The sequence below is a fragment of the Colobus angolensis genome, unplaced genomic scaffold (assembly GCF_000951035.1).
Source record: "Colobus angolensis palliatus isolate OR3802 unplaced genomic scaffold, Cang.pa_1.0 Scaffold46, whole genome shotgun sequence".
Classification (NCBI taxonomy): Eukaryota; Metazoa; Chordata; class Mammalia; order Primates; family Cercopithecidae; genus Colobus; species Colobus angolensis.
The window spans coordinates 10,559,449-10,571,710 of NW_012118043.1; the positions used below are offsets into that span (position 1 = coordinate 10,559,449).

Here is a 12,262-nt window from a genome sequence, read left to right on the forward strand (position 1 = left end):
AAACTCCGTCTCTACTAAAAATACAAAAAATTAGCCAGGTGTGGTGGTGGGTGCCTGTAGTCCAAGCTACTCAGGAGGCTGAGGCGGAACAATTGCGTGTACCCAGGAGGTGGAGTTTGCAGTTGAGATCACACCACTGCACTCCAGCCTGGGCGACAGAGCGAGACTCTGCCTCAAAATAAATAAAGAAATGAATGAATGAATGGAAAAGCCAGCCTGGGCAACATAGTAAGATGCCATCTCTACAAAAAATTTAAAAATTAGCCAGATGTGGTGGCACACAGCTATAGTCCCAACTACTAAGGAGGCTGAGGTGGGAGGATCACTTGAGCACCAGAGGTCAAGGCTGCAGTGAGTCAAGGTCACACCGTTGCACTCCAGCCTGGGTAACAAAGCAAGACCCTGTCTCTGAGGAAAAAAAAAAAAAAAAAAGAGGAAGAGACACCAGAGATCTCTCTCTTTCTGCATGCACAGAGAGCAAAGACTTTGTGAGGACACAGCAAGAGGGTAGTCCAGAAGCCAAGGAGACAGAGACCTCAGAATGAAGCCAACCCTGCCAACACCATGATCTTGGACTGCTAGCCTCCAGAACTGACAGAAAATAAGTTTCTGTTATTTAAGCTATGCAGTTTATGGTATTTTCTTACGGCAGCCCTAGAACACTAATACATAAAGCAAATAAATACAGGTCAGGCATGGTGGCTCACACCTGTAATCCCAGCACTTTGTGGGGCCAAGGCAGGTGGATCACCTGAGGTCAGGAGTTCAAGAGCAGCCTGGCCAATGTGGTGAATCCCTGTCTCTACTAAAAGTACAAAAATTAGCCGGATATGGTAGTGCTCGCCTGTAATCCCAGCTACTTGGGAGGCTGACGCATGAGAATCTGTTGAACCCAGTAGACGGGGGTTGCAGTGAGTCAAGATTGCGCCACTGCATTCCAGCTTGGGTGACAAGAGCAAAACTCTGTCTCAAAAAAAAATTTTTTTTTAATAAATAAGTAAAGTAAATAAAACATCGATACCAAAACTTGATTTTAAAATACCAAAAAAATATGCACTAGTATCACGTAACATTAATGCAAAAACTCAAAACATTAGCAAACAGAATATACAACTTCAGGAATGAAGGAATAGTTTAGTATTAGGAAATCTACTAGGATAGATTTATAAATAGATCTAAGGAAGAAAATCACATGATCATCTCCAAAAACACTGAAAGTGCATTCAACAATATTCAACACTCATTCAGAACTTTAAGGAGAAAATAAACAACAAAAATATTTAAAACAGAAATCAGTAGTAGCTTCAACATGAAAAAAGATACAAATCAGGAAACACTGACAGCAGTCTTGCTAAACTTAGAAATAATACAAAGATGCCCAGAATTACAACTATGATTCCCCATTACATTTGACATATAGGAAGTTGTAGCCAATGCAAAACAAGGAAAGAAATGACATGTAAAATAACTGGAAAGATAAAACTTTATTTATTTACTTATTTTTGGAGATAGAGTGTTGTTCCATCACCCAGGATGGAGTGCGGTGGCATGATCATAACCCAGAACAGCCTCAAACACCTGGGCTCAAGCAATCCTCCCATCTCAGCCTCCCAAGTAAACGGGACTAAAGGCAACAGCCACCTCACCCAGCAAATTTTTTTACTTTTTGTAGAGATGGTGACTCATTATGTTGCCCAGACTGGTTCTGATCTTCTGGCATGAAAGGATCCTCCTGCCTTGGCCTCCCAAAGCACTGGGATTACAGGCATGAGCCCCTGCACCCGGCAGAACTCTTATTTATATGTAGACAGTATACAACCACATTTTAAAAACCCTAATGACAGAAAAAAATTACAAACAAGAGTATGTAATAGGTAGCAGGATATAAAACTTTATAATGAGAATCAAGAGCTATCATATATACCTTAAGAAAAAGTTAGAAGATGGCAGAGTAGGAAGCATCAGGAATTTGTCTCCCCACCTAGGCAACAATTGCCTGGCAGAATCTGTCTGATGGAACTATTTCGACTCTGGCATCTGTTGAAGGATTGCAACTTCCAGGGGAAGGACTGGACTGAAAATTGGAGTTAATTTCAGTTCTTAGCACAGTAGCAGCTACCCATCCCCCACCCCAGCTCCATGACAGATAGTTCTGCAAGTGTTCCTGGAGCAGTTTGCACACAGCTTGCAGGAGCCGGGGTGGGCATAAAAGCATCCTGTCCTCCAAATATTGAGAATCTGTGCTTGCTGACTGCTGCTTCTGATCATAGAGGTGCAAAGAGATGGGTGGTCACTGTTGCCACAATTCCCCACATTGTTGCGAGAGGCTCTCCTGCTTTGAGCTGAAGTGACTTCCAAGGAATTTAAAGGGCTGACACCTTTTTACCATCTTCATTTTTTTTCTCTTTTTCTACTTTTGGGAGCCAGACATTAACAACTAGGACACTCAAAAACAACTGCATATACAGGGAAAATTAGAATGATTGCAAATGCCCCTGCAAAGGCTCAGAAAAGACCTAAGGAAGACCTTAAGGTTACACCTCAGGCTAATCCTTGGTGCAGGAAGAGCCTACAAGAATAAAAAAGACAAAAACAATAACAGAAAAAAGCAAACCCTAGGGAAGAGGGAGAATCTGATTTCTAGAGTCACCAGAGAGCCATCATGTTGTTATGCAAGGACTACTGAGAGCACAGTGTAGCCATAAGGAAGGCAATGGCTATCTACAGATGCCCTCAGTTTGCCCAACACTGTCCCCTTTACTTAATGACCCAGGAATCGCTGTACCAAAAAAAGGTACAAATTGCTCCTGTCTCCCACAGACCTCCACGCACACACTCCAGCCTTCTAGGATGCCCTGTGTACTCTCTTCTCTACAAAAACAAAACCCCCTTTGAGCAGAGGGCCCCAAAGATACTTAACAGTGATCACTCTGGCCTCACTCTAGACTCTGTGGACATGGCCCCTAATTTATGCTCCTCAGAGGGCCTTCTAAAGACTCCTGAGTTCTGCTGGCCCTTACTACTCCTATCTCCAGCCCTGAAGTCCATATGTGCCACTAGGGTATCTATAGCCACTAGGTCTTTCCAGAACACACTACTCAGTGGCCACTGGTCCTGTGCCCACCCCATTCCCGATCTGTGTTGTCTGACATGAAGGCCAAGTGGTTCGGTGCTTCCTCACTAGGCCGAAGCACAATACCCATGAAAGTGGCTGACTAGGACAGGCAAGACAAGCAGATGTGGCACTTACAGAGTGTATGATGTCCACCATGTTGTAGGCTTTGGTTGATTCCAAAGGGACAATTGTGTCGAGCTCAGGAACCAGACGGTCACTTTAGGCAGAAAAAAGGCAGGTATAGTCAACATAGGAAGAGCCAGTTACCTTTTGTGGGAAGGGAGTGGGAAACTTGCCATACATATATATATAGATATGTGTGTGTGTGTATATATATATACACACACACACCTGTATATACACACATACACATATACGTGCATATACACACACACACGTGTATATACACACATACATATATACGTGTGTATACACATATATGTGTATAGACTCCAACAGCAAGAGGAAAGGTCTTCACCAGATGGCCAGCAACACACCCTTCTCCAGGACTGTCCCAGCCTCTGGCTACAAGCAGTATGCATAAACATGTCTCCTAAAGGGCATGCTGTTTGCATCATTTTACATTTATTTATTTCAAAAGGACAACTAAGTAGAGCCCAGGAATCAGTCACTTTAGGAAGAAAAAAGGCAGGTATAGTCACCATAGGAAGAATCATGGCTCTTCCTTTTGTGGGTGAGGGGAAGGAAAGGAAATGAGAGACCTCTTCATGGGGACTAGGCCAGACCAAAAAAAACTCAATCTCCAATTCTAGCTAACTTAAGAGCTTCTTAGAAATCAAAAAATTTTTCTTTAAAAATGTTTTGGGCCACTCTTCACCCCCAAGATAAACATCAGAGGAAAAAGGTAAATAAAATCATCTTTCTTTGCTTCTATAGCCAAACACGACATCATCCCCACACCTGGGAGCCACTCCACCACACTCTGCTGCAACCTGCCCAACAGGGCAGACCCTGAAGGTCCTGTCAGGGCAGAGAAAGGCAAGCTACACTGCAAAATGAGAGAAGGAACACTGGCCTACAACCCACCTGGGATCATGGCACTCACGGACAGGAGCTGAGTCCTGATTGCTCAGGGGCAGGTAGTTGAAGAAATCTCGGAGATTACACAAGGCATCAACATCATTTTCAAAAGCTCTGTGCGCCACACCTAAAAGAACAGGGAGCATATATGATGAGTCAGGGTACCAGCCAGCCCAAAGCTGCTGCTTCATGCCTGACTACACCCTTCTAGGGCATGTCTGTAACAGATTGTGCTGATAGCTCTGTTCTCCGCACTCTCCACTGAGGATGTAATGCCACATAATACATACCTTCCGGGTGATCCTTCAACTCATGCAGCATGGGTTCCCTCTGTTCTGCACCCACACCTCTACAGGGTCACACCTTTCTTTATTCAGGTCCTTGCTCTAATGTCACCTCCATATCCACTCCCAGACCCTTCACTATCCATCCTTATACCATGGGGGAGGTTCTCCTCCTGTACTTTTCCCTGCATCACCTATTTCCCTGTTTACTGCCCGATTATCTCTCCTGGAATATCAGCTCCAACAGGGTAAGATCAGGCCTGGCCCCCATTAAGAATAATGCACCTGGCATAACAGTGGAAGGAAAGGAGGGGAGCCACCTGCTCCTAGTGAGGAATCAAGCCATAATTCTTGAAAAGCACTCTGAAATCATAGAGCAGCCAAACAAGGCCATAGACATGATGGAGAAAGTGGAGCCAAGAATTCTCTCCCAGGTTCATCCCACCAGACTCCTTTTTCCACCACTGTCCCTACAGACTCTTGTCCGCAAAGCTGCCAGACAGAGCTTTTTAAGTCAGATTGTGTCATGTCTCTACTCCAATGATCCTCCTTGTTCACTAAGCAGGTCAGTCACTCTCCTACCTGAGAGCCTTTGCCTAAGCTACTCCCTCTGTCTGCAATGCTCCCCACTTACATATCAATGCAATTGACATTGACCTCATGGCACCTCAGCCAGGGGTGTAGCCAAGTAGACAAATGGAATCCTGTGCTGAACCCGAATCTTCCAAAAAACAGCCTACGATCTGTGACCACCACAAGATGTGCCCTGATGGCAGCTGAAGTTTGATTCAGATGGGCACTTTTCTTCCCTCTCCCTGCCTAGTTTCCTTTTGTTCCTTGAGTCCACGCAGAATTCCATTCTCTGGTCAGCAGACAGGCTTAAGCTAAAGTATGGCCTCTGTTCTATAAAGTTCTGTACATAGTTCCCAAGCTTCTGCAGGGGGTGATCTTTGCTCGTCCTGAGAAATAACAGTGCTGTTTTAACAAACATTTGAAATAAATACCGCACACAAAAGCAAAAACAAACAAACAAAAAAAAATCTGCTCAGCTCCTACCCTCAGTGAGGCCTGCCATTACTACACTATTTGAAACTACAACAATCCCAGTCCCCTTTACCCTGTTATACTTTTTCCATAGCACGTATTGCCTTCTAACATACCGCATAGTGTACTTATTTATAATGTTTATTGTCTATCTCCTCTACTAGAATATGAGCCCCATATGGGCAGGAGTCTTTCGTTCTGTCCACAGATGTATTCCTAGCACCTAAAACAATGCTTCACACATAGGTACTCAATGAATATTTGTTTTCTTTGCTTCTTTTTCTACATTTTTATTATTTATTCTATTTAAAAATTTTAATTCCTTTGCTATTTGTCTTTTTCCACATATTCTAAATGAGTATTTGTTGAATAAAAAGCATTTTCAGCATGACAGAATTCTTTCATTCAAGATATATTTATAAATGGGTACAGCCACTTTGGAAGAGAGTCTGTCAGTTCCTTAAAAGTTAGACATTGAGTTATCATTTAACTCAGAAATCAAAGAGAAATGAAAACATATGTCTACCCAAAAACTTGCATATAAATATTAATAGAGGCATATTTATGATAGCCAAAAAGTGAAAATGACTTAGTGTCTATTAACTGGTCAGTGAATAAACTAGATGTGGTATATCCACACACTGGAATATTATTCGGCCATAAAAATGAATAAAGTACTGATTTATGATACAATATGGATGAACCTTTAACATTATGCTAAGTAAAAGCAGCCAGTAACAAAAGATCACATATTATATGATTCCATTTCTAGGAAATGTCCAGAATGAAAAAATCCACAGAGACAGAAAGTAGCCTGGTAATTGCCTAGAGCAGAAGTATTTGTGGTGAAATGCAGAGTGACTGCTAATGGGCACAGGGTTTCTTCTTGGGTGATGACAATGTCCTAAAATTGTGGTTATCATCACGCAACTCTGAATATATTTAAAAACCGCTGAATTGTACACTATAAATAGGTGTTTAAAATGTATGGTATATGAATTACATCTCAATAAAGCTGTTACCAAAAGAGAAAAAAGAGAGAAAAATATATGTATAGAGCATCTTTTTGTGCCTTGCCCTGGGGATACAGGGCCAAGTGCATCAGACACAGCCCATGAAAGAGCCTCAGGCCCAGAAAGAAAACCACATACTGCCCTACAATCAAAAAACAAACAAAACACACTTAAGATTGTGCTACAGAAGAAACTTTAATGTCATAGCAGACATTCATTACTTTAAGCTGTCAAGTAAAAAAAAAAACTCAGGTTACATAAGAGTATGCCCATACCTACGTTTGAGTAAGTGTATGTGTATTCACACTCATCTGCGTGAAAAAACTGCAAGGGTATAACCAAAAAATCACTAGTGATTATCTGTGGATGATGGAGTATCTAGTGGTATTCTACTAGTGTAGAATATCTAGTGTAGTTTTCTACTACAAACATATAATGCTATTAAAACGGGGAAAAATAAACAGCATATTTCATCAAATCTAAGACGCCATCAAGACCCAGCTTTATATTATATCCCAGCAAGAAAAACAGGCTGCTACCAATAAAGCCCTGAGACAACAGCATGGCATCAGGCCATGCTGGAGTTGATGCTGAGAAGTGTTCTGATTCTAGATATGTCTTAAAAGATGGGGCTAAATGATGCTGATAGGTAAGGGAAAGGAATGAGTCAAGATCGATGCCAACCTGACAAGGGGGGAAACAATTTTTGTGGGTGGGGAATCAAGAGCCCCGACTTTTTTAAAACTGTATTTCATCTAATCTAAGACTTCACTGATAATACCCATCTCTACTTTAGGGACACTGGGAAGAAATGCTGACAAATGCTGACCCAATGCCTTAACCACAGTATAATGAGGTGCATAAATCAGGCACGCTAGCCTCTTACTACTGTAAAATCTCTTGAAGAAGTAATTTCTCCTGTCTTTAGTTACATTGCTGTGTGGTAGGCAATCCATTCACAGCTCAGTGGTTTCTTTTACAAGAAAACATGGAATTGCAATAACTACTCCAACAGCTAACTCCAACGTCTTCACTAATATCAAAATCATGCCCTACTCCCAATTCCATGCCTTTCTGTTTAAACAAGAACTTTTTGTTTCAATGCTGAGGCACAGAACAATCTTTATACATTTTAAACTTGGCATGTAATCTTAAAGTTGTGAACAACTAGCAGGACATGGTGACTCATGCCTGTAATCCCAGCACTTTGGGAGGCTGAGGTGGGAGGATTGCTTGAGCCCAGGAGTTCGAGACCAACCTGGGCAACACAGTGAGACCACACCTCTACAAAAAAATATTAAAAATAAAAATTACCTGGGCATGGTGGCACATACCTGTAGTCCCAGCTACTACAGAGGCTGAGGCAGAAGAATCACTTGAGCCCAGGAGACTGAGGCTACAGTGAGCTATCATTGTGCCTCTGCACTCCAGCCTGGGCAATAGCGTGAGACCCTATCTCAAAGACAAAACAAAACAAAACAAAACAAAACAAAACAAAAACACCAGGTATGGTGGCTCATGCCTGTAATCCCAGCACTTGGGGAAGCCAAGGCGGGCAGATTGCTTGAGGCCAAGAGTTTGACACCAGCCTGGTAACATGGTAAAACCCCGTCCCTACAAAAAAAAAAAATACAAAAATTTGCTGGGCGTGGTGGTGCATGCCTGTAGTCCCAGCTACCCAAGAGTCTGTGGTGGGAGGATTACTTGAGCCTGGGAGGCGGAGCCTGCAATGAGCTAAGATTGTGCACTGTACTCCAGCCTGGGCCACAGAGTTGGATCCTGTCTCAAAAAAAAAAACAAAAAAGAAGAAGTGAACAACTATGACCAAATTCGTGAACACTTGGTCCAGGACCATCATGCACCTGGCCAATGATTGTAAAACACTTATGTACTCTAAGATATATACTAACCTTAGAATAAAAAATGTCACAATAAGATTTTTTTTCAAAGGTTCAACTGTACATATATAAATCATACCTACTTAAAATCACCATTCCAGCAATGAGCTTTAAATTGTTTTAAAGAATAACCAGGCATTATTAATTTAATAAATTTTCTATACTAAATCTACCTTTATCACTATGACTGTAAACAATACACTGTATTGTATTGTAGTACAACAGACTGTATGACAGTCTTCCCAAATAAGGTCTGCCAATTAAGTAATATTTCTCAAAAACTGCCACCAGGCTCTTTGGCAATGCCCTCTTCTCAATGTTTGAAAACAACAAGGTCATCTTCAAGGCCTCTCACCTGACATGGTGGTGTGGGTCTTGGCACCACCAAGCTCCTCCTGGGTAACATCCTCATTGGTGACAGACTTCACAACATCAGGGCCAGTGATGAACAGGTAGGAGGTGTCCTGAAATAAAAGATTTCCAGAACAGTCAACCTCAGAGCACCAGAGCTGGTCACAGCCTTAGAGTCGATTCAGCCAAGATGACAAATGCAGAGAAGATAGTGATGTGGCCGAATGAGAATAGAATGTAGCTTAAAGATACAAATCCAAACTGAAGACCCAAGTTTTCCCTGCCTCAATGTCTATTTTTTAAAAATCTCTGTTGCATGGTTCTACCTCAGCAAGTTAACTTGTAGTATGGCTAACATTTCAAGGTCATTCATCTGTAGAACACAGTAACAGGTGGCTCTTACTCAGAGCTTGCTGGGCACCAAGAAGTTTTTTAAGCACTTCACAAAACTGTGTAAAGCCTGAGTACTATTTGATCACCCTCATTTACATATGAGGAAACTGAGATATGGAGACTGTATGCAACCAGTCACTTTAAATGAAGCTACTTAAAAATACTGATAAATCAGTGGGACACAGTGGCTCACACCTGTAATCCCAACACTTTGGGAAGCCAAGGCAGGAGGATCACCTCAGGCCAGGAGTTCAAGACCAGCCTGGCCAACATAGCCAGACCCAATCTCCATAAAAATGCGTTTCAATTAGGTAGGCCTGGTGGCAGGTGCCTGTAGTCCCAGCTACTCAGGAGGGTGAAGTGGAAGAATTACTGGAGTCGCAGCGAGCTATGACTGCTTGCACCACTACACTCCAGCCTGGGTGACAGAGTGAAAACCTCTCAAAAACAAAAACAAAAAACTAACAAATCAATGGTTCGGTATTATGACAGAGTGATAGGCTTTTAATTTTTAGTTTATAATATATAGATAATATAAGCATATTGCATAAAATTTAAACAGAAGAATAGGAGATACAGTGGGCCTCCAATTCCCCTCCCCTAAGGCATCCCCTGTCAGTTTCTTCTCTCTCCCTACAGAGACACCCATGAATCCATGAGCATTAATATATATATATATATATATTTGCCCCCTTATTTTCTAACACAAACATTAACACAAACACTTTCTAATACAAACATTTTCTTCCCAACACAGTGTTCTATACACACTGTTCTCAAATTTGTTTTTCTAGCTTGAAGATCATTCTATTCCTTATCAGTATAGTAGGATTTGTATCATAAGTTAACTTTTCACCAACTGATGGTCATGAAGGTTGTTTCCAAAACTTTAGTATAATAAGCAATTCTGCAATCAATATTACTACAGTGCTCTCTGAACTCACTATTTGTGTTCTTTGCCCATTTCTAATACATCACTGGGTTTTCTATATACTAAGGAAATTAGTCCTTAGTCTATCATATGCATTATATCAGTCTTTTATCTTATGGCTTCTTGGTTTGAAATCTTGCCAGAAAGGTCTAGCTAGAAAGGTCTTCCCCACTTCACACACAGACTTCTAAACAAATGTTTATAGCAGCCATATTTGAAACTGTTAAAAAAAAATTTTTTTAAAAACTAGAAACACAGAATTTCAGGTTTCCAGTCTAGCACATAAGAAGCTGAAAGTTGATACTCCCTCCTTAGAAATAAAAAGCTGAACAAGTTGCAGGGTAAAAACCAACAGCTAGGCCGGGCGCGGTGGCTCAAGCCTGTAATCCCAGCACTTTGGGAGGCCGAGACGGGCGGATCACGAGGTCAGGAGATCGAGACCATCCTGGCTAACACGGTGAAACCCCGTCTCTACTAAAAAATACAAAAAATTAGCCGGGCGACGTGGCAGGCGCCTGTAGTCCCAGCTACTGGGGAGCCTGAGGCAGGAGAATGGCGTAAACCCGGGAGGCGGAGCTTGCGGTGAGCTGAGATCCGGCCACTGCACTCCAGCAGATCTATCAGAGAGGTGAGGTCACAGAACAAAGCACTCCAAAACTGGAGACTGACTGGCAAATGCAGAAAATTGAGCCTTGCAGGGCAGAAACCCACAAGCACAAATCTCCCCCAGAGCCAGGGCTGATGTATGAAATCCAGAACTACAACTAACAAATTGCTGGAGGCCCAGCATGGACAAGTCTGAGAGATAAAGACTCCAGAGGCGGCCAGTCATTGGGGCTCCCACACTTTTGTGAGTTTTACCTCCAGGAACTCAACAAGGTTCTCACAGTGATTATCAGAGAAAAAACTCCCTTAAGCTTCTGACATGCATAGGGGGAAAAAAGAGACCCTTCTGAAACGCACCAGAGCACAATTCTTAACAGGGTCTGCCCTCAGGCAAAACTATATAACCAGAGCCTAACCTGCTGAAGTTTTATCAGAAACTGCTGACCCGGAGAAAAATACCAAACTCAAGCCAGCTCTGGCCTTCCATGTGGGAGAGGGGAAATGGCCAGCCCCAACCCGCTCTAGCCACCCTGTCCCACCAAAAAACTGCAAGAGACTGAGAGATACATGACATTCATAGTTCAGAGGCACAGGCTCACTAAAAGACTGACACCTACTCATAAGACTACAGAACACTTCCTCTTCCCCAGCTCCTTACCATTACTAAGGGCTTATTTACAATAGTTCATTTTACCTAGTATATCATGTCCAGCTACCAGGAATAAGTCATAAGACATACTAAAAGACAAAAAACAAAGTTTGAAGAGACAGAATAAGCATTAGAACTGGAATCAGACATAGCAGAAATGTTGGAATTATCAGACCAGAAATTTTAAACAATTAAGATGTCTGCCAGGTATAATGGCACGTGTCTGTAGTCTCAGGTACTCAGGAGGCTGAGGAGGGAGGATCACTTGAGCCCAGGCCTTCAACACCAGCCTGGCCAAGACAGCAAGACTCCATCTCAAAAAACAAAAATAAACAAAATGCTAAGGGCTCTCATGGATAGAGTAGACAGCAAGCAAGAACAGATGAGCAATGTAAGGTAAGAAATGGAAATTCTAAAAAAATAACTAAAATATGCCAGGGACTGGAAACACTGCAACAGAAATACAGAATGCATCTGATATGTTTTTTTGGCAGACTGGGCCTGCTTGAGGAAAGAAACTCTGAGCTTGAGGATATCTCAAGAGAAACCACCCAAATTAAAAAGCAAAGAAAAAAATTAGATTAAAAAAAACTGGAGTATCTAAAAACTGTGGGACAACTTACAAACAATGTAACATATACATAATGAGAATGCCAGAAGGAGCAGAAAGAGAAAAAAGAACAGAATATAGGAAGTAATAATGACTGAAAAGTTCCCCAAACGGTCAGACACCAAACAACAGATCCAAGAAGCTCAGAGACCATCAAGCAAGATGAATGCCAAAAAAAAAAAAAAAAAACTACACAGAGAAAGCTAGGCATAGTGGTGCACACCTGTTGTCCCAATGTAACATATACATAATGAGAATGCCAGAAGGAGCAGAAAGAGAAAAAAGAACAGAATATAGGAAGTAATAATGACTGAAAAGTTCCCCAAA

At 41.9% G+C, this 12,262-nt stretch overlaps 1 protein-coding gene across 3 annotated transcripts in view; it reads right to left on the bottom strand.

Moving 5' to 3' along the window:
• Positions 1-12,262, bottom strand: part of PCCB (propionyl CoA carboxylase, beta polypeptide) — a 93,509-nt gene that overhangs the window by 30,431 nt on the left and 50,816 nt on the right. For all 3 annotated transcript variants that reach the window (XM_011958171.1, XM_011958170.1, XM_011958169.1), the window contains 3 exons: positions 8,751-8,859; positions 4,163-4,283; positions 3,251-3,332 (listed from right to left, as the gene is read on the bottom strand). In XM_011958171.1, the coding sequence (XP_011813561.1) occupies positions 3,251-3,332; positions 4,163-4,283; positions 8,751-8,859 (312 nt within the window). The remainder of the gene's footprint in view (positions 1-3,250; positions 3,333-4,162; positions 4,284-8,750; positions 8,860-12,262) is intronic.